Here is a 22,768-nt window from a genome sequence, read left to right on the forward strand (position 1 = left end):
CAATGCCTTGGCGGCAACCGAATAAAATGACGGTGTAGAGAAACTGATTTTGCGCTATAATACTAAATTTTCATGATGCCTAGACAAGTAGATTAGCGTTAATAACATGTATCCATAGAATTTTTTCAATCTATCTTCTTTCACATTTTACATGTATAACATATATATATACGAAGTTTAACCAATACTATTGATACAAATTAATATTTTAATATCATCAACTAATTGATTATTATTAATAATAAAACAATTACCTTTTAGTGGTTATTTCTTTTAACCAATTGTACATATAAACTATTGCACAAAACGTAACATAACATATGACTTCTTCCATGCTTCTTTCGTTTTGGAAACCGCATCATTAAAATTTGCTTTGCCGTAAAATATGAGAGAGGATATCGGAAAATTATAATTATCCCCCAGAAGTAATTGAGTGAGTCTGATATAACTTGGCCTGTGTAGACATTAGACCTTACATTATGATTTCGTGAAAATTATTCATGTATGTTATTTACTTTCTCTACATATGGTGCAAGTTGTCAGTGCAAGATGGAGAAGACAGAAGTTAGGTTAAGTTTCAGTATTTGAAAGGTTACAGTGCCCGGCAAATTTATGATAAAATGATGCTTGTGTATGGTGATAATTGCCCATTCCATGACACTGTCGTGAGATGGAAGAGGAATCTCCAAACAGGTCATATGTTCCGAATGTTTGATCTATCTCTACGATTCTGAAACAAAAGAGATGAGGAAGAATGAAAGCACTTCTCTCTCCTCAAAGAGGCAAAGGTGCAAAAGTCTGCCGGTAAAGTCATGGCTCAGTTTTCTGGGACTGTCGTGAAGTCATCCTCACAGACTACGTTCAGAAAGGTTGTACTACTGATCACTTCTGAGGTTACGAGATGCTGTTAAGGAAAAATGTCGCGATATGCTCACCAAAGGAATCTGTTTCCTTGCGAACATTGCACTCGCTCATGCATCCCAAGCAGCGTCAGTGAAACAATGATTTTCCGTGCAATCTACAGAATTCTACAATGAGGCCTTCCATAGGTCAAAAAAGTATGGGAGAAATGTGTAATTCTGCACGGAAACTATGTCGAGAAGTCTTAAGAAAGGACATAACAGTCGTGTCTCTATTAGTTCATGGTGGTAATTGAAACTTCCCGATACCCCCTCGTACTTGCTTTGTTGTTTTTTCGATAACGATAAAAGCAAAATCAATAAAAATTAAAAACACAAAAAGATCAAGTAGAGGTGTAATTACAAATTTGATCAAATTATTTTGATATACACAAAACTTAAGTATAAATTCATTCTATTCAAATGAAATTTATACAGGGTGTTTCGGAACTTGTCACATTTAAATGGTGATGCTACTGATGATCGAAAACCAAGATGTCTGAATGGGTTGTTTTTGAATTCAAATTCACACCCTGTCGAAAAACTAAGTTAAAACCACCACAAAATAACTTAAAAGCAGCACAAACACTATTGGCTTTACACGAAAAGGTAATGAAAATTTTCAATAGAAAGTTTATATATCATCATTATGGAGGTTATTCGACATTCTCAACATTTGCAGGAGTGTCCGTTTTTCACACGGGAAAGATATTGTTTTTTTTAATAAATATAAGCAGAAACTGCCTGAATATTATAGACATTTCTCCTTTAGCCACGGAATTTTTCGAAAGCGTCAAAACCCCTGTGTTCAGTTATTTTTAATGTAGAGTTTATATGAGAAGATTTGTCTCCCTAACTTGAGGCATTCGCGAATGCTCTATCCTTAAAAGAAAAAAATAACTTTACCCCCTTGGAATATGTATTTCAAAAAATTTCTCCTTATCCTTTGGTTTCGTAACAAAAGGAATTTTCTGCCCCAATTTCATCTTTGAAATGAAATATTTAAGTGTTACGTCCCACGATTATGCCGGCTAGGCTAAAGGAGAGGGTGATGATGAGAAATGAATGAAATGGTAGAGTGAAAAAAGTGAGAGGAAACGGGAGAACCGAGAAAACCCACACACACGGTGTGTATCCACCACAAGGTCCACTTGGCGTGAGCTGGAATCGAACCCAAGGACCCCATGCACCAGCTCTACCACTGACCCCCCCCCCCCCAATTTCACCTTTCTAGCTTCAGTAGTATGGCCTAGGAGTTGATAAGCAACCACGTTTACTCTTCTATACAATAATATAGATGAGAAATTGCTTGCACTACGTTCTTTATAATTTCAATTAGACGCTTCTGACTCGTTCATGTTTATCTCTTCCACACTGTTCCTTGGGAAGCTAATAGTATCTGCGTCGCTATGTTTCAAAAGTTTATTTTTCACCAAAGCTGATTGGGCTTTCCTTAATATAGCATTCTTCGCTTGTTTCCGTACACAGAATGATCTCCAGAATGTTGTAACATGGTCTGTGAAGCACCCTCACATAACGACAAAATTTATATAATTACAATATATTCTGTAATTCCTAAGCATTTAAAAATATAGTGTTACTTGGTTAGATGACTACTCTGTGCTTTATATGTTCATTTTATTGGTTCTATTAGACAGAACACATAAAAGATGGTAAAGTCTGTTAGTCAACACACATTATATTCTCTTAACATTTTAAAGCATTAATACGTTGCTTGGATTAGAATAGACATCAAATTATGATAGTTTCTACTGTAAATGTCACTGGAAGTGCACAAAAGACATAACAGACTGATCTTGTGTACGAAGTAAAGCATTCAGTTTCATAGTTCTTTATATACATATACACAGCAGAAATGTACACAAGTTACGAAAATTTTCAACAATTTTTGGCTATATAAGAAACTACAACTACTATTTACATTGCATTTGGGATGGACGGGCAATATATGAAGCAAAACAACAAAGTACGTAATGGTCAATTACGTTCGATCTATGTTATAAAAGAACGTAGAAAAATATTAAGTTTAAGCAACTTACATAAAAATACTAACAATATATTTATAAAATAACAGTATGCGAAGAATATACACATCAATAAACATTATTTTATATTTCGTAATTTTCTCAGTGAATGTTGTACGTATATTGTGATTTCTTTGTACCACAATTCTACCATAATGTTCGTCTCCTTTAATCTGTGCAAAAACGTGGGATGTAAAGCTCAAAAAATAAAGCAAAAAATACAATAAAATAAATTAGAAAAACACCATGTCTATACTTATTCTTATGAACATATTACAAATGTTTCGTTAAAAATAATAATAATAATAAAAAGGCAGTGACTGGAAGAAATTGTGATATTTAAGATCTCTTCATAATATGTCATAATTTCTTATTTTATTTTCTTCTTTTTAATACTTGTCAATTTATTTCACAACTTATTAAGACTATGACACCTAGTTATCATAATTTTCATACGATACTATAACTACAAATTCAATTTTCATTTTTAAGCTAAACAGCTTTAATATGCTGGTCAAGGAATTAGACTGACAAAGTAGAATCTCATCTATGACCATAATGGAAGAAAGAAAAAATCTACCGATCAATTCTGCTATTTGGTGGAGCCAGCAGCAACCTCCCTTCATTATCTTCGGACAAAATATATTGCTTCTACCTAACTATAAACTTTACATTTACTTTGTAGATTTGCACTAAATATTCTTGGTAATAAATAAAATAACGCTTGACTAAGCCATTTGCTTGAGCACTTGAAGTAATTATAAACATGGCTTTCTTCTTGAAGGTAGCTCATCCTATTTTAAAACGAAAATAAATATTGATAATCTACAAAAGAATCTCTTGAAACCACCAAACTTAATTACTTTAAATTACTTTCAAACTGATCCATTAAGTTTCTTCTACATCTCGCGTTGTCTTCGTAGTAAATCTGCCATATTTTCCAACCAAAAGGGTTCACGCCATTTAAGGGACCCTCAAACGCAACTTGTAACCGACAAGGCCTTCGAGATTTCGTAATTTCAAATTTACATTGTGATTTTCTAGGATCAGAAATTCGACACAATTCTACACAACCACGGACGTCCACGATCTTCTGGACCTTGGATATATTATTCATACATACATCACTTTGACCTGTAATCGGTGTGTAATGAGAAAAACTGGCTGTTTGTGTATCCATCATTTTTTGGCGTTTAAAACTTGGACACAGTAATAAATCACTGTGGGTTTCTTGCAACGAAAGATCTGATAAAGGGATCGCTAGATCATCTTCAACATCTTTCCTTCGAACACCTTTCCGTTTCGCAGGTCCTTGAATAGCATCGCATAGAGTAACATAATCAATGGTGTGTGTTGTAGCAGGTACATCATTCATTAGAATTCTAGCAACATCATACTTCCCTGTTATATAATTTCCAAACCAACCTAACACGGCTTCATCTACCAATAAGTTCACAAATTGGTCTCTATGTGAATCGAATAATTCACAATAAATTGACATAAATCTTAAATGAATGTCATCTGGAGAGGAATCCATTTTACACGTAACTGGAGATCTGAAATAGAATTGTTTAAAGAGTATTAATAAAAATATAAGCATGGTTTATTATGGCTTAAAATCAAATGGTCTTTCTCATTATTAGTAAATCAACACAAGGAATGATACTATGTTATTATTACATGTCGAATTTTAGGTCAAAGGTTACTTTTCTTTTACAAGTATTTAAGGGATAGCAAGTAATGCCAACGTTTGATTAGCAAACGTTAACTGACAAGTTTGGTAGTGCCTAAAATAACCTATAATACAGGTGTAATTTAGTGACCCTTTATTTTCTTCCGTAATGAAATACTAAGTAACTGTTCGAAATATCTGAATAGGCAGTTCTTTGATTAACGTCTTTCCATATTGCTTTCTGTTTATAATATACATTAGAGAAAGACACAATGAAATAAATAAATAAAATATTGTAGTTTAACGCCCTACGGTTGTACCCTTTTGGTTAAATGAGACGGATGATTAACCCTTTAATTGGCAAGCATTGATAGCATTACCATTAAAATATTTAGTTTGCTTTTATGATTGAACCATGTCTTCCTGATTATAATTCCATAATTTTTAAAATATTTCTGTACTTTGGTTACAAAATACAGGATGTTTATCACAAAGTAACATTGTCATAAAATAAGTCTTGTGTGTTGCTACTGAGCAACATTGCCCTATTATGGTCAAATATCATAATATTTTCAGTAATTAGCAGCAGTTTCGTTTAAATATCTTCATACAGAGAAAGAAACCACAAATAAAAAAATAAAAAAGAACTTTCGCGGAGCGTAGGAGATAAAGCTTCGACAATACGAAATTTGACTGTCCCCTGTTGACTAAGATTAAAAATATCTAAACAAGTAACCCACAAATCATGTATATATTGTATGAATGCAATAATACCAATTAAATGATCACTGAAGTTATAATTCGTGCGGATAACGCAATAGACTGCGATGTTGCTTGAGAGCAACGGTGCCAAATAAAGAGTTAATGAAAGTAAATGACGGTGAAATTAATTTTTTTGTACACTCTCACCAGAAGTCGAATTAGCGGCCATCTGAACATTTGAGACAAAAGGAGAAGGATTTATGGTTTGGTTTAATATATATAATTTATCATCCTACTTACAGATTTCTGTAATTCCTGAATATTTTTTGTACTTCTGAGCTTTACGACTCTGCTCTGGAATCTTGATCGAGGAGGAAAAAAACAGGAAGAAAAATAAAAACATCAAGGAATAAAATGGAACGGACTTCATCAAGGGAACAGCGATGCTGGAAACACATAGCTCGAAAATGCCATCAAAATGTCACAGCACTGAAGATTACATCCAAATTAGAAGCTCAACGATACATTTCGTATTCTATATTGAGGCTAGTATATAATCCTTCAAAAAAATTCCAGACTACGGTTATTGTTCGTATGAAAGTTTATATGGTTTATATATATATATATAAAACCTGAGATTGATTGACGTAGGTTCGCAGTAAGAGAGAGAGAGAGAGAAACACAAAAGTGTTACTGAGTCGTTGATATTTATACTGCATTTGAAATAATCACCCTGAAATACAATGGCAAGAGTTCCAGTTGAGCTTTTGACGTGAGTCATTGCATCTGTTATTGATTAATAAGTAAGGCAACTATAAAACATAAAAAGCAGTAAAAGCATAATGGAACCTTTCACCTATAGTTGGTACCATATCTGTGATTTTGACTACTTTACATATTCAAATATGCTAATTTTATAAGCATAGTAAAGCATAATGCTTAATGCTTTTTATTCCAGAACCTATATATGGTACATCAAAGAAAAATATGTTAATATATTTTGTCCCAAAGAAAAAAATTATCAACAAAGGCTGTTATCAATGCTGCAAACAATGGAAATCAACTAACAATTGCCTTTACGCGTAACAATTGAAAGTTCGAATTCCTCCTCTCTTCGCACCTTCCGCTCAGTTTTGTTTGTTTGTTTCCTCATTTTGTGTTGAAAGGCAGGCAAGGCTGGTTGTGCTTATTCCAAGATGCCAAAATCAAGAGTTTATGCAATCTCAGAAAATAAGAGAATTCTCAACTGACCATTTCAAAGCAGAAGGTGGTAATCTGCTTTGTACTCTTTGTTCTGAATTCATTAAATATGGGAAGTCTACTGTGCAGCTACATGTTCCTTCTTGGAAACATCGCTTAAGGAAAACTACACAAAATGATGATGTATTTATTGATGTAATTTTAGTGGGAAAAATTAATAGTTTCATATACATAAAGCATAATATACAACAGTTGTATAAAGTTGGTTGCCCTATTAATAAGCATGAAATATTTTGGGGTGCGGCTATTGGAATGTGATATCTTATCATTTAACTACCTACTATACAGGGTTTTCATAAAGTCTGGACGGATTTAATTCGCTTATAATTTACATAAAAATGCTCATATTGAAATCAAATAAAATGCAAACGGTAGCGGAAGGATTAAATTTTTACCTGTAATCTGCACCAGCTCAGTTCCGAGTTCCATGGACCGTCTAGGAATCGACTTCTGTGGGCTGTTGATGATGCTTTCCCTTACCCTGCTCACTGTTGCAGGCGATGTTGGCGGCCTCCCACTTCGAGGACGGTCCAGGACGCTTGCTGTCTCCAAGAACTTAGCATGCCACTTTCGGATTGCACTCTCAGTCGGTGCCGGCTTTTTGAACTCTTTGGTGAACTTTCGACACACCAGAATTGGTGATTTTAGCTCTGCGTACCACAGAACACATTGCGCTTTCTCTTTCACCGACGCCATCTTTGATACGGTAAAAAAAATAGTCTTCTCAGAGGAGTTTTTCATTTATTTATTTCTTTAAAAGACACACACACCAATACAGCTTACAACTTACTTTTAACAGTCAACATTGAAACAACAATGGATGGAATTTGGTAAGAAACTGACCCTTGCCCTCCCTCTCCCTCTCTCAACGTGTTCAGAGTTGCCGCTTATCTAACAGTGTTGCCAAGTAAAACTTTAATCCTTCCGCTACCGTTTGCACTTTATTTGATTTCATTATGAGCATTTTTATGAAAATTATAAGCAAATTAAATCCGTCCAGACTTTATGAAAACCCTGTAATTAAAAACGATAAGCAATTTCATGATTTGTTTGTTTGTTAAGAGCTTGAGAATAAAGTGAAAATTTATAGTTTATAATTTATGTTAAAGTTCTTGAACCTTATATGAAAAAACTTTTTAAGTGTTATGTCCCACGGTTATGCCGGCTAGGCTAAAGGAGACGGTGATGATGAGAAAGAAATTAAATGGTGGAATTAAGGAAGTGGGAGGAAATAGGAGAACCCTGAGAAAACCCACACATACGGTGTTTGTTCCCCACAAAGCTCACTTGACGAATCTTCAATGAAGAATGTTTAAGGATATATAAATACAATTATACACAATGTTTATTGTAGTAGGTTGCCATTTCCGTATTTTATTTTAGCCAATGTAGAAATGAATTGTGAAAAATCTGGTATTATGATGAAATACTATGATGAAAAACTAAATGTTAAACAATCACTCTATAATGCGGGCCATCCAAACTAATAAATGTGTTGGGGAATGAAAAGTAGGAAATGTACTGAGGAATGAAAAATATACTAACTACGAAAATAAATACTCCCTTGCCGCTCATAATGATTGTGGAAATGTATTGCACACCAAGAAAGATACCATTTAAAATAAAGCTAAAAACAAGCACTTCTATTGTGTAGCGATCGGTTTTCCGATCGCTACAAATCTGATTTGTTTGGTCCACATTGTCATTATTGATTGTTTTATTTTATTATAAATATTTGTTTATTTAATTTTAAGCTTGCTGTTACTAATTTTAATGTCACTATCAATTTTCAAAACAAATTTTATTTAAACGAGTCGATGAATTATAGTTTTCTGGAATACTAAATGAATCACTGGGCGGAAAGTGCATTAAATTCTGTATACATGCATTTTTTTTTATCTTTTTCTTATTATTGACCGATTGAAGAATATACAAAAATGTCGACGTAAACAGTGAAAGTTATTAAATGTAAAAAAATGAATTAATTTGACGTTTTTAAACAATTTAAGTATTGTCTAAGTTAACTACCATAAAATATTGACAATCATATTCTTTTGTCCGCTAAATGAATATATATGGTAAGATGTGTTCAAGCAATATCATTGAGATATACCATAACATGAATTGCTAAGAGCCTAGCCCCGCCTACTTTCGTATCCCAGATGATTCCCAATGTTAAATACATTTATCAAGTTAGATTTGTATGAAATAACTATTTAACAAATAATAATACTTTTCTGAATCTAGAAGGCTAATATTACAGCTTATGTTCAAACTACGAGATGGGTGTTTTCGGGTGTTTTCAGATACGTATTCTTAGCTATTGTTATATAAAGCTCTGCAGTCATGTACTGATATGTCGCTATCTTAAAGTAATGAATGAGTTAATTGAAGTATATACGTCGAATTCTTGATAGTAAATGAAATAATTTAGGTACTTGCTGTAGGAAGTAAAATAGTGTTAAGATAACTGATGTATCCTATAATCCGGATCATTTGAAACCAGACAGCTGTAATATAGCTCTTGTATCCTGGTATTTGAAATAAACATCAAATTTTGGAACTGAGATTTGGAATCCGTATGACTATTGTAATGACTGTTAAATGCTGTGAATCTGCTTCCCCGCATGATATCCGGACCTGCTCGACTGGTGATAATTGGAATGAAAGTCCGAAATACAATTTATACAAGTTAAGGTTTCCTTAGTGCAAACGAATGTCTGTTACTATAGAAAGAAATGTGGCATTACTATTGAGTGTTTTAGAAAATTTAATCCACAATTGTAAAGAAGAAATTAAAACCAGCTGAATATTTTGACTTCATGAAATTGTGCCTATTTTGTTGGAGAAACTTATAGCTAAGAGTTCGTGATTGAACTTTCGAAAAATTACTAACCTTACTTAGATAAAGGTACACTCATGTCCAAAATGATTGTCGCATGTCTATAACTGTCTTGTAAGAATATAATTTGATAATCATTTCGCAGGGTTCTTTTAATACTGATACTATGTATATAATCGAAAAACGTATATTTGTGGTAAATTTCATAAGAAAAGAATTACAAATACGAAAATTAGAATGAGTAAAACAAAATGTTCCTAAATGGACAAGAAAGTTTTATTTTCGTTTTATTGTTCTTATTTACTGCTCTTTTGACATGAAATTTGCCTCATACATGTCTGCCGATTATACACACACTAGCATTATAAGAAATACCGGGCGAATTTGTTATCAAATTATATTCCTACAATAACATATTTATAGACATACCGCAATAATTTTGGACATGAGTGTACATATTCTGCGCACGTTAGTGAAGAAATTTGTTCTCTGTATTGGGCAAGATAATTATCGAAACAAAAGCCAACATATGATTCAGTCAATTTCGTTCTGAAAATTTCAATGACCAAGATGCTCGCACCGGGCGACCAATCAGAACAAAAGTGTATGATATTCTGGCATAAGTTGAGCAAGACCAGCATGTAAGTAATCACGGCATCGCCAATGACCTAAATATTCATCACCAAACTGTGATATACCATTTAGAGACAACTGGGTACAAAAAGCTCGACGTCCGGATGCCACATGATCTACAAGGGTCGTTAAGGTTGAGCGGCATTTTTATTTCTTCAGAGGAAACAGAGCACAAGAAGCACCCAACTATGTCAGCTTTTTAAAGTATTCTCCGAGGTACCGTTGTCATCTTTGTGGCAGCTACCTGATTCCTTTGACGTAGAAAGAACTTGGTTGTTGTCGTAGCCACTGGAGGACATCGTTCCGCAGTGCTTCATCTGTCGTGAATTTCTTCCCTCCCAAATGTCTTTAAGGGGTGCAAACAAATGATAATCACTGGGGGCTAAATATGAACTGTAGGGGGATGGAACAGAATTTCCCAGCGCATTTCGGCCAGAGTTGTTGTTGTCACATTGGCCGTGTAAGGGCTTGCATTGTCATGGAGAAGAATGACATTTTCAGACAACATACCAGGTCTTTTCTTGCGAATGGACTTTCGTACAGCACCACTCAACAATGTGGAGTAATACTGGGCATTAATTGTGCTCCCTTTGTCCAGAAAATTCACACGGATAACACCCTTCATGTCCCAGAAGACACTTCCCATGATCTTTCCAGCGGACGGCTGCGTTTTGCTTTTCTTATGCGGGAACCTTTATGCCGCCACTCCATGCTGCTTCTTTTGGTCTTTGGGGTTGAATTGTGCAACCATGTTTCATCACACGTGATGATGGATTGCAACAATTCATCACCTTCGGCTCGAAACTGATTCAGAAGCTGTTCACAGACCGTCATGCGTGTCCACTTCTGATCAAATGTCAGCTGGTGGGGAACCCACCTTGCACAGATTTTGCGGAAGAATAAGTGGTCGTGAATGATTGTCTCAACACTCCCGACACTGATATTCACCTCGGCAGCAATATCTCGCACTGTTACTGGCCGGTTCTCAAGAATCATTTGCTCAACACGTGCGATATTTACTGGTGTGACTGCAGTCGGGCGAATGTGTCTATGCACTTCATTTGTCACCAGTTCCCGTCCTTCGCGAAACTGTTCACACCATTCGTACACTCTTGTCCGTGACATCGTTTGTTCACCATACTGTGCTTGCAATCTTCTGAAAATCTCAGCTGGTTTAACTTTCTCCTTCACAAGAAATTTGATTACACACCGCTGCTCCACAGACACACTGCTTGCCACCATGTTAGCTGCAACTCCTGCGCATGCGCCAAATACGTCATGCCGGGCGCTAGTTACTCGAGAAGGAATACATTACGCCATCCGCAAGTTTCATCATGATCCGGCTAGTCATCGATTATTTACGTACGAAAATCCCGGTCAACCTTGAACGACCCTTGTAACTCACAAGCATTTACTCGATCGAATTCTCATCTACGAATCTCTACTGAAACGTAATGAACTCTACCCATTTGAGAAACAGTTAATCACGAGTGACGAAAAATAATGGACGAAATGACCAATCAGAAACTGAAAGAAGTTGGCTGGAAGGGTGTAATGCATCCAGTATATAGCCTGAATCTGGAACCGTCAGATTATAATTTGTTTCAGACCCTGCAGAACTCACTGGCGTTAAGTTAGTTTCAACAGAGGCCTACGAAAACCATGGCTCATATGTGTCATAATTGACCAAAAAGACAAGAGAAGTCTTATAGCAACGGAATTATGATACTGTATGAAAATGGCAGGTCATCGAACAAAATGGTGCATATGTGGTTTCATATTGTTATTTTCACATCCTAATAAATGTCTTCTCAATTTTGACGTTCAAAGGCTAAATACTTTGCAAACAACCTGATATTTCACATCCTTACATAGCAAGTCAAACTCTAGCACCATTCTAAATTTGATCCCGATCGGATGAGTTCGGTGAATGGGTTTGTTATCTAAATTATTGCGCAGTTTTATATAATAGTGCGTATGCTTCTGTAGTAGGTCAAGGGCTGCCACCATGCCAAATTTGATCCCGATCGTATGATTTACATATAAATGGATTTTTGTTTTCGAAAATATGATGCAAAATGCAACTAGTCATTATTGGGGAACCGTACGCATCAACAAAATAATATTTCTCACGCTTATACAGCACGTCAAAGTCTGCCATCGTACCAACTGTGATTCCGATCGGATTAAGTTGTTGAACTCATATAATATAAGAATTATACAGTGTACTTAATTTCTGAGAAATAAAAAAAAAAAGTACAAAAATAATTGAGGAGCTTGCTGTAACAAGAAATTAGCTTCAAATTCGACGGTTTGCAGTATTTACCCGTTCTTTTTCCCAAAATAGCTCAAGCGATTGACCTAAAAAGGAGTTATCTACTCCTACTAGTTCCCAAAGGTTTACTGTTTGTAGTTGGTTGCATTGTTCGAGCTAGAATAAAACTTGAATTGTTAAAATGCTTTACATTTCCGAAAACAAAACAGTAAAAATGGAGCTCCCTCCTTATTGCAGCAAGACCTTCAATTTTATTTATGCACATTGTATACCTTCATTAACAACAGTATATATAATCTTGCAAAATATTTATAAATATATTAAACCCTACATTTAACTCTATCCATCTTGACTCGGGAATTATTACTTAAATAATTAATATTTTTTTCTGATCAGAGTATGTACTTCTTTATTAAAATTATTCGTGATAGTTTCAATAACGTAACGTTATCTTCATCAGAGTTAATTCGCATATGTATATATGTTCACATTAATGTAGGTACCTACATATTACCTACAATTAACCCTTTCGTGCAGAACGTCCACTGGAGTGGACACTGCTGATTGGTAACGATTGTCTGTCGGAACTCTCCACCCGCAACCCAAGTGCATTCTTTTTTACAAGAAGTTAGCTGGATGGCCTAACGATCTGAATTTTTCTGCCACCTATCTTGAAACTCTGAAAGCAGGGATGAGACGTCATGGTGCATGCTTGAAACGTGGTGACTTCTTCTTTTTTATCTGCTGACATCTTCTACGGAGGACTTGCCAAGCAAGTGAGATTTTTTTTTTTTTAATTTTCTTTGTTACTATGTCTGAAACAAGTTGTCATCATGATATTATCAGGTTTTGTTCTTGTATCTACAGAAATCATCCAAACAGACATGTTCCATGTAGTGGACAGCATGCATTTGAAGCACATTTGTCTTCAACAATCTGTCCACTGTAGTGGACTTCATGCATCTATTGGAGATATGATTGGTTTTGCAAAAACTGTTGCTTGTCACTCTCAAATATATAATTGGAGCCTCTGTGGAAACCAATGAGCCTCATCAATACTTCTGACTAATATATATGTGAAATCTGGGTTCGATTTTAGTTGGTGTCACCACACTTGACTCCAACACGCTATGCAGACAAAATTGGTATGTGCAGAACACCTCCCAAAAAGACCATCTTTCCTGAAATCAAACTGAAATCAGGAACATGTAGTCCTGTACACACAAAATGCCATGAACATATGTTACTCAGTATGTTGAGGATGACAGACGTGAACCAACATCAGCGAATAAAGAAAAAGAAATTGAAGATCCTTCTCTGACTAGAAGCAACCAAAGGCAACAACAAGCAAAAGTGAGGTGATCAAAATGTGGCAACAAATTTTCCAAAATGTTTCTCCATTTCTTGGAAATAAAAATGTAAATATTACAAGAAATGAACAAATTTATTTGTTTTCGCAGTTATTTACAGATGACCTTGTAAATGACTGTTTCAGACCAATGTGTGTGCAAATCAAAATGGCAAGGAACAATTTGGATTGACTCAGGTGAAATCAAAGTGTTTCTTGAAATAAATCTTGTACTCACTTATCTGTTACCCAAGAAGACGACAGGATTGGTCTTCAGATGAAGTTTTACGTTGTAAAGTTGTAGCTGACGTAATGTCAGTAAACCGGTTTGACATCATATGGAGAAAAGTTGCGATATGTACTGAATAAACTGAAGGAGAGATTCGAATTTGCTGTGAATAATGAAGAGTATGAATGCATTGAAGGGCAAATCATGCCATTCAAGGGCAGACTTATCATAAACCAATATACACCCACGAAGCCGAAAGGTTGGTGGTGAAAATTTGGGTAAGGGCATGGAGAAGTGCTAACATGTACGATTTTGATGAATATGTTGAATTTTAAGTCTTATTATTTGTACCAAAATCACATTGGCAAGTTTTTTTTACAATTTAACTTTTATTCCATTTATTTTTAGTGTAATTTTGCAAACTTTATGTACCACAATTCAGAAATGATTATCTTACCCAAAATGCAAAAGGTCCAATCAAGTGGACAAATAAAGATAATGATTAAATTCTGCTAAGAAAATATCAAATTTCAAAATTTTCGGTTTTACATGTCATAGTACATCAAGAACACTTTGTAAGAAAAAAATCAACATCATATGTCAATGAGAACATAATTCATGCACGAAAGGGTTAATATGAACATATGCGCCAATTATCGTCTGATGAAGATAACGTCACGTTATTGAAAATGTTACGAATTATTTTTATTTTAATAAAGAAGTACATATTCTGGTCAGAAAAATATTAATGATTTAAATCCTATAGCGTGTGATTTAGCAAATCTATGCTTCGACATGTATTTCGAAGAACTGAACCCCTTTCGAAAATCCAGGTGAGCAATTGCGCTCTCCCTTGCCCCAACCTGCAACCGGCCTGGTTATTATTTGTGTGATATATGGGTATTCTTCAATATTTCAAAGTCCTTTTCAACCCCAAAGTTGTATAAGACCGTCAAATGTCTTCGATAAGAATATCTTAGACTTATTAAGAAATAGGCAGATAGTAACGTAAAGATAAATATCACGAGGGGATGGATCACATATAATCATTTTAAATTAGATTGCTTTTACTTAATAATAAAATTCAATAAGATCTTTACTTCTGAATCCTTAAAGATGCAAGGTCCTTAAATGGTGTGGTTAATTACAATATAATAAAAAAAGTATACAGATAAGCCAGAGCAATTTCTTCAATGTATTATTTATTAGATTGAAACTGTGTTGCTTTGTGCAGAAATAGGTTGTTACACTTCTAATTGAAGCCCAATTGACTGCAGATCCTAGCCCAAAGACTAAATGAGAATTTCAGGGAACAGGAAATGTATTTATGGTCTGAACTTATTTGTGTACAATCACCAAGATTTCAGCTCCTGAATGGGCATACGATTTTGCTTTTCACTTTTTTTCCCCTGCTATACATTATGTCTCAATCGAACGTTCTTTTTAATAAATCATCATCTCTGGAATGGGTTCGAAACGTAGTTCTTTGCCTTTAACAACTCTGTTTATCCAAAGAATTATCCCTCGGATATTGCTCCACTGAATGAGACGTCTCGCTTGCTAATTTATGTATGAAGACAATGAGTGAAGTATGCAGTTCACGGGTTTTCAACATGTTTGTATATTTGGTATATTATGTACTAGAGCGACACAGCAAATAGTGTCAATAAATTTCATGACAGGAAAACAGTGGTAAACATTTATGAAAGAAAACTAAAATGTTAAATCCCATTCCTGCCTTGAAGAGGACTGGTATGATTAACATCGGAAGATTCACATTAATTTAAAATCAGGAAAGGTTATTTTTACATGATGAAACATAAGCAACCTTCATCAGTATTCGCATGCTTATTTTAAATACTAATTACAGAGTTACTTGTGGTAGAACTTTTCACTGTTACTTGATACTACTTACAAAAACTACACTACAACAGAAAGTATGCTACAAAATTCTTTATCTGCTTCGCTGAAAGAATAATTGTTTTAAGTGCTCGACATTAAAAGAAAGAAAGAAAAGAAACACTAGTATACGCAGCAAAATGTATTAACGCATATCAGTACTTCAAGTTTTGTTTTATTCTCTACTACATTCTAACATATAATAAGATTACTGTGTCATGAAGGTTGCAATACTGACACTGCAAACAAATGTTATTTCGGTTTGTTTCTTGAAATATTGAACCCTTTCAGAAACGAAGACCGCTCAACTTCCTATGCAAAAGATGGATAGGATGACATATATATCACTAAAAATACCAGTATGTGTTTAAATATTCTTGCGGTTACCCTGCTACTTTCGGTAGTATTTTGGTAAATGACTTCTTGGTTTTGCCTCTAATGAAGGTAACTGGACAAGAGGACACCCAAACTGACAGGGAAACAATTAACAAGTCGGATAAAAAAGATGTTTAATCATTGTGGTCTATGTAATAATGATATTGCTTCCATCTCTTTCTTTTTAATCGTTCTAGATTTGAAATATAAATCTTGTATCAAATTTGCGACTTGAAATTACCGTATTTCCCTGTATGACAGCTACGGTTTGATCTACAAAGAAATTACAATATGCATACCGAAATATTATCGTTTAATTTCTACCCCTGTCTGACAAAAATGCAGGGAAAATGAGTCAGGCCTAAGAGAATTCGTATGGATCTAGTCATTTTCTCAAACTTGTCTCTGAAAGCCAGTCTCGGCTTTTGTGAACACAATTCCACCACCATATGTACAATTCTAAACTAAACATTGTAACTACTGAATGTTAAAAGAATTCAAGATTTCTCTTCAAGTCTCCTGTCCAATATTTGTGGTGGACATCATCTTATCTGTGAATTTTTGGGGGTACTCCCGTTTCCTTCTACATTTTCATTCCACCGATTTATCCATCATCATCCACTCCCTTAGCCTAAAGGGAAAAATCATGGGACGTTCAACTGAAAGATTTCATTTTCCTATGCAATATGAAGTGACTAAATCAAGCATATTTTTAAACTTATTGGTCTACTAAATTTGATCTAAAAAATGAGATATTGATTAAGATGCGACTTTCATGCCTGCATTTGATTAGGGTCCCAGAATAGTCAAAAAATACCGCACGTTATTTCTGTTTTAAGCAAAGTAAATTTGATTTAAATCAATCAACCCTTAACAAAATATAGACAGATCTCAAAATAATGGTAACACCTGTAGTTTGCAACACGTAAAATATGTGAGGTCAGTAGTCAAGTTGCAGCGCCTAGCCGTTGTTAGTGATGTGTTAAGAGAATCATCTCTAGCACATGAAGCTAGGTAAACGGAAACACGTGTTAAAGCGAGCAGATGGTGGTGATGCAAAATGGACACCTCTCTGAGTTTCAAAGAAGCCAAATTGTGGCTGAGCGGTTAGTTGCTACAAGTGTATGTAAAGTGGCCAGTGTATTAGGTGTGTCGCGAGGAAGTGCTCAAGGTAATGACGGCCTACCGAACTCATGGAAAAACAATATCCAGTAAACGTTCGATTCTTGAAAGCACTGCGTTCCCGCGTTTCTCTCGATTATTGTTAACAATTGCTCATCGCTAGTGTAGTCAGGTGAGTCGGCAGTGGACAACTAGTGTACTCAGAAATGAGAATCGTAACGTCATTTTGTAAATGGCTTTTCTTTATTACTTATATTTATTTTCGTATATAGTAAAATTGGTCACTATTTCAAACTAGAAACCACAATTTTTCTTAAAATTACTTCTGTTGAAAGAAACAGCAGCTTCCTAAAAATTCATAGTATGTTTTTAATATTAGTGTTTTACATTAGATAAATAATTATTACAGAAGGAAAATATAAAGTATATTCATACTGAGTTCCCTTTTCCCTACGCGAAAATTTCACAATCATAGTCTTCAGGTCTTTTCTCAGCCTGTTTAAGGTTATTAAATTTAATAAATCTATAACTACTTTGAAATTATACATAGATATAATACCTTGATACAATTTTAGTCGTTTCCTGAGCTGGAAATCTTCATTCTTCTTCAGAAAAATGAAAGACAGCAGTATGTAAATCAGGTCAACTGGAAGCAATCACATTGCTTCTATCCAAGTAAAACACATTAAGCGATGCGTAGAATATTCTTTTACAGCTAACCTGTAATAAATATATATACCTTAATCAAGTTAACAACCATCTTCTTTTAAAATTATATGTACCATACCTTAAATATTAACAACACTAGTACAATGACAAATTAACACCAAAAAAGGAAGAAAAAAATCACGATTTTCAAATAAATGGATCCTTATGGTCCTAAACGTACACAAATCGTGACGGAACCCTACATATATTTACAAAATTCAAGCAAAAGATGGTATTACTCATTAGGCAAGATCTTAAAAACCTTAGTCAGTGGTAATCGGAACTGTCCGAACAGTCATATCCTCTTACTAGTAACACTAACTTAATGTATGTTCAACGACGTTGCCATAGTTTTGGTCCGCGTTACACTATGATTAATGACTTACAAAGTGGGTTCTTTCTTTCTTTCTATACAGAGAAGGGGAAAATGAACAAACATTGACCAACTTGCCTGCATATAAGGGTCGTTCCTTCTCAACAGAAGAAATATTCTGTTGAAAGCAGGTTGAAAGTGTCAAATAACAAAGCAACATCAAGCACTTGGAGTTTCCAGACTACTTTTTTTCTTCGCCAAAATATTTAAGACATTCCATTCTTTATTCATGTGACAGAGAAGATCAGCTTTTGCTCATTCCCTATTTTCGCCGAGAGCTGTCGTCCAGTTCAAATTTTGTTGGAAACTCCGAATTTCGGAGAAAATATCTGTTACACTACCATGCAGTGGGAGGAGAACGCTAATAGGTCAATTTTCTATACCACCCACTAAGGCTTTTAAGATCCTTTCTAAAGAGTGTATGATACAACTCTTACACTGGCTCTAATATATGATTTAGAGTGTGTGTGTTAACCTCTGAAAACTACTATACGGCTTCGTTAACTGCACGAAATTCTGACACTTACACGTCCTGTTTCTAAAAAGCTGGTAGGTTAGAAAAAAATGTTCGCGTATGTTCATATCCTAGTCGTGTAAACAACTACACAAAGTTTAATTTAAACGATCATGCATTCTTGGTGTAGTCGATAACGTCATGGAGCTGTGTACCATCGTTCATTTTAAAGCAGGAGGTAAAATAATACTTATTTGTGAATATGATTCCCACTTGAATCTGACATTGAGTGTTATGAATTGTTTACCCGAATTGAAATGGAGCCGCGGTGGCTCGGTGGTAGAGCGTTTACCAATGGTGCATGGAGTCCTTGGTTCGATCCCCACTCGCGCAAAGTGAACTTTGTGGTGGACAAACACCGCGTACGTGGGTTCCCTCCCACTTTCTTCATTTCACCATTCCATTCATTTCTCATCACCATCGTCTCCTTTAGCCTGGCCGGCATAACCGTGGGACGTAAGATTTAATTTAATTTCATTTTCACTTCCGAATTGAAATTAACTGTTTTCAAGTCAGCTCGATTCTTCTGAATGGCGACTTTTCAACTTGTAAGGGATAATTTCAGTAAGTTTAACTTTGAAAACGGTACATCTAAATGTAAAACTTTAAGTAATTTTATGACTTATTATAATTTAAAATTATTACACAATGTTGTTAATAAATTTAATCGGACCTTAAATTTAGTCTTGTCAAATATGTCAGAAGTGGGAGTCAGTAGCGAATCATATCCTTTAGTTGAAGAAGATATGAATCACATCGTCATTATAATAAACATCAAATAACAGTTGACAGCAAAGTGAAGCAGAAGAGTAACATCTCTGAATACAATTTTACAAAAGTAGACTTCTTCAAGTTGTATCCGGGACTTTCGTTAGTAGATTTTAATTGCTTTAAAAAATATGATAATGTTAACGATTTAGTGAGAAAATTTTATGATGTTAGTTATAATATATTTGATACAAATATTCTGCCTAAAAGGAGCTCACGTTATAACTATGCTTGCTGGTTTACAAAGGAAGTTTTGTAAAAAAAAAAAACAAAAAAAAAAAAAAAAAAAACGAAAGAGAAGTATCATAGTAAATATAAACTTACCAGCTCAAGTAAATTAACTTCTACAAAAAAAAAAAAAAAAAATGCATAAGGAAATTTAAAAAGACACCAACGCAATATGTAATTCATTTATCCAAAATTCGGAAGAAAATATTAACACTAATCCTAAAGAACTCTGAAACTACTTAAAAAATATGACTAAACATCTTCCTGGATGCACATTGCAGTTTGAAGGGCAAGACCTCAATCATAATGACGAAAGAGCTAATACTTTTGCTCAATACTTGGCCTCCGGCTTCCGTATTTGTATCCTCTCCATCAGACCCGAGTGTGACTATGGCATACATCTTATCAAGTAAAGCGAATGAAATCATAGGATCGCTGCGTGCGAATGAAATTCATTTACACGAAATTTAAATATCAATAGAAACCTTAGTCCAGAACAGCTGTAAAATCTGATGGACTACTCTCGTATATAATCAAAGCCTGTATTGACATATTTAAACATCTTTTACGGATTGCTTTCAACCTTTCCATTAAAACATTCACCTCTCTTGATAAATGGAAATCCTCGTTAGTCTGCCCGATACCTAAATCTAATAATAAGTATGTAATTAATAACTTTAGACTTACATCAATTTTATGTACTTCTGCGGAAGTATATAAATAGATTACTGACCATGTTAAACTAGTAATTCCAACAGTAAATAGAGTGGTCACTTATCTTGACATGCACTTACAACTTGTAAATTAATAGACACAAAAGCTGGAACTTCATACCATGCAAATATCGACTGGGAGATATTGTTTAACCTCTTCAATACCACCAGATTAACAGTATTGCCAACCAAGCATAAAGTTGTACTTTTTCAAATTCTACTACGTCAGCTTATGGAATATTTCAAATAATCAGGTAAAACGAGAATTTACAATTTTAAACCTATTATGCAATGTTGCAAACTGAAGACGGTACAATATCAGAAATATCTAAAATTAAACAATTTTGGGAGGGTTCTACAATAATAATTACGCAGATGTTACCGACGGGGTACACACACACATCCAAAGCACCTTTGTATCGAACATTATGATCACCACGTAACGTGTTTCGAATGAGCAGAAACAAAGTTTAAAAGGAATTGAAAATTTAACTTATTTCAAAGACTTTATTTCGAAAAAGTGTTTAGATAAATATCACATCCAATTACGAAGATGATTTTCAACAGACATAAACATCATAATGTGTTTACAGCAATTTGATATCTCAAACCACTCCGAAGGTATGAAAAAATGGCTAAAGTGTCTTTCCTAGTAAGACAGTAAAATCGGCCCTTGATCCAAATTGGGTCGTTATTAACCCAAAAGGTTACCTCAAGGTGAGGGCCCCTTCAAACAATTCTTTGCCAGAGTTCACTCCTTTCTCTTGCGTTCCTTCTCCATTTGTTCTTCGTCTGCTTCGATTATGTCCATTTTAAAACAGAAACATCAAATACAAAGGTTGTTCAGCCTACGTTTGGCCAATTTCGTTCCTTCCCCGTTCCGGGCAGAATGGACTCACCTGACCTGGCTCGTGGCGTCCTGCAGAATTGTGCAGTGGCTTCCTGGGAACGGAATTGTTTTTCCGCGCGGACAACAATAACGCACAAAACAAGACTATTGTTGTGAGTGTTGTGTTGTTTCCAAGTGTGTGGGTTTCCGCTCTGTGACCAAAATGCCACCCAAACTAAGCCGGTTTTGGGAAGGCTATGTTGCGGCTCTTTATGACGCCCACTTTAGTATTTCTGTCATTAGATAACAGTGCAAGAAGAATGGTTGCAACATCAGTTTAAGTGGAATAAAAATGTTATTAAAAAGTACAAGGGCAACGAAGCTCCACCATTTGGATCACCAACGAAGTTGCCTAGGAAGCGGGAATGCACCAAGGCCACCTCCACCATGCAGAGGAAACTTCACAAAATGGCAATGTAAGAAAATCCGCTAACACAAAGGTGTGTGGCTAATCGTCTTGACGTGTCTTTGGGGACTTGGAGCCGGACGTTACACCATCAACTCAAGCTGGAAAAAGTCATGAAAGCTCGCGGCCATCTTCTCACGGATGCCCACCAAAAAGAACGAAAGTGTAACGCCCGGAAGCTGTACGAATGCCATCTAGAAAAACAAAGGTGGATGTAAGTCGTAACGCTCGATGAAGCATGGATTTACCTTTCCGACTGCGGCAAACCGAGAGCCATCATGTACCGAGAGAAAGGCGCCAAGAACTTCAGAAGGTGGGTCCGTGTCTGTAAAGAATCCTTCCCAAAAGGGTTCATGGTCGTTACTGGCTACTATTACCGAGATAAACTGAAGATTCGTAGGGTGGCGAAGAACTGCAAAATAAATTCGCAGTATTTTCAGGAGCAGATCATGCGGCCGATCTACGAGCTTGAGATTCCAACAATGTACGGAAATGACACCAACCTGGTGCGCATTCACATGGACAAGCCCTCATCACATACCTCACGATCGTCCCTCACATTCTACAGGGAGATGGAGGAGGCAAGTGGTATACAGGTGATACCTTTCAATGAGGTACCTGTTAAATCTCCAGATGCAAGTCTTATGGACAATTGTGGATTTGGATTGCTGAAGCGGGCTTTGGGAAAACGGCGTGTGACAACTGTGGAAGGACTTTGGAAAGATGTGCACGGGCTATTGTTAGGAACCAAGGGAAACACGTTGAGCAGTTACGGACTGGCGCCATGGATTCTTCTAAATTTTTAGGTAAGTCGAAATTGACCAATTGTAAACTGAACAACCTCTGTATATCTCCGTAACAGTGCTTC

At 35.3% G+C, this 22,768-nt stretch overlaps 1 protein-coding gene across 3 annotated transcripts in view; it reads right to left on the reverse strand.

The window, feature by feature from the left end:
* Positions 1–1,981: 1,981 nt before the first annotated feature.
* LOC145670304 (uncharacterized) overlaps positions 1,982–22,768 on the reverse strand; it is a 35,549-nt gene continuing 14,762 nt past the window's right edge. For all 3 annotated transcript variants that reach the window (XM_081738776.1, XM_081738777.1, XM_081738778.1), the window contains exons 2-3: positions 17,861–18,021; positions 1,982–4,500 (exon numbers count right to left, since the gene is read on the reverse strand). In XM_081738776.1, coding sequence (XP_081594902.1) covers positions 3,804–4,481 — 678 coding nt within the window. In that variant the 5' untranslated portion in view covers positions 4,482–4,500; positions 17,861–18,021 and the 3' untranslated portion in view covers positions 1,982–3,803. The remainder of the gene's footprint in view (positions 4,501–17,860; positions 18,022–22,768) is intronic.

This window comes from Thermobia domestica, chromosome 14 (assembly GCF_964235325.1).
Source record: "Thermobia domestica chromosome 14, izTheDome1.hap1.1, whole genome shotgun sequence".
NCBI lineage: Eukaryota > Metazoa > Arthropoda > Insecta > Zygentoma > Lepismatidae > Thermobia > Thermobia domestica.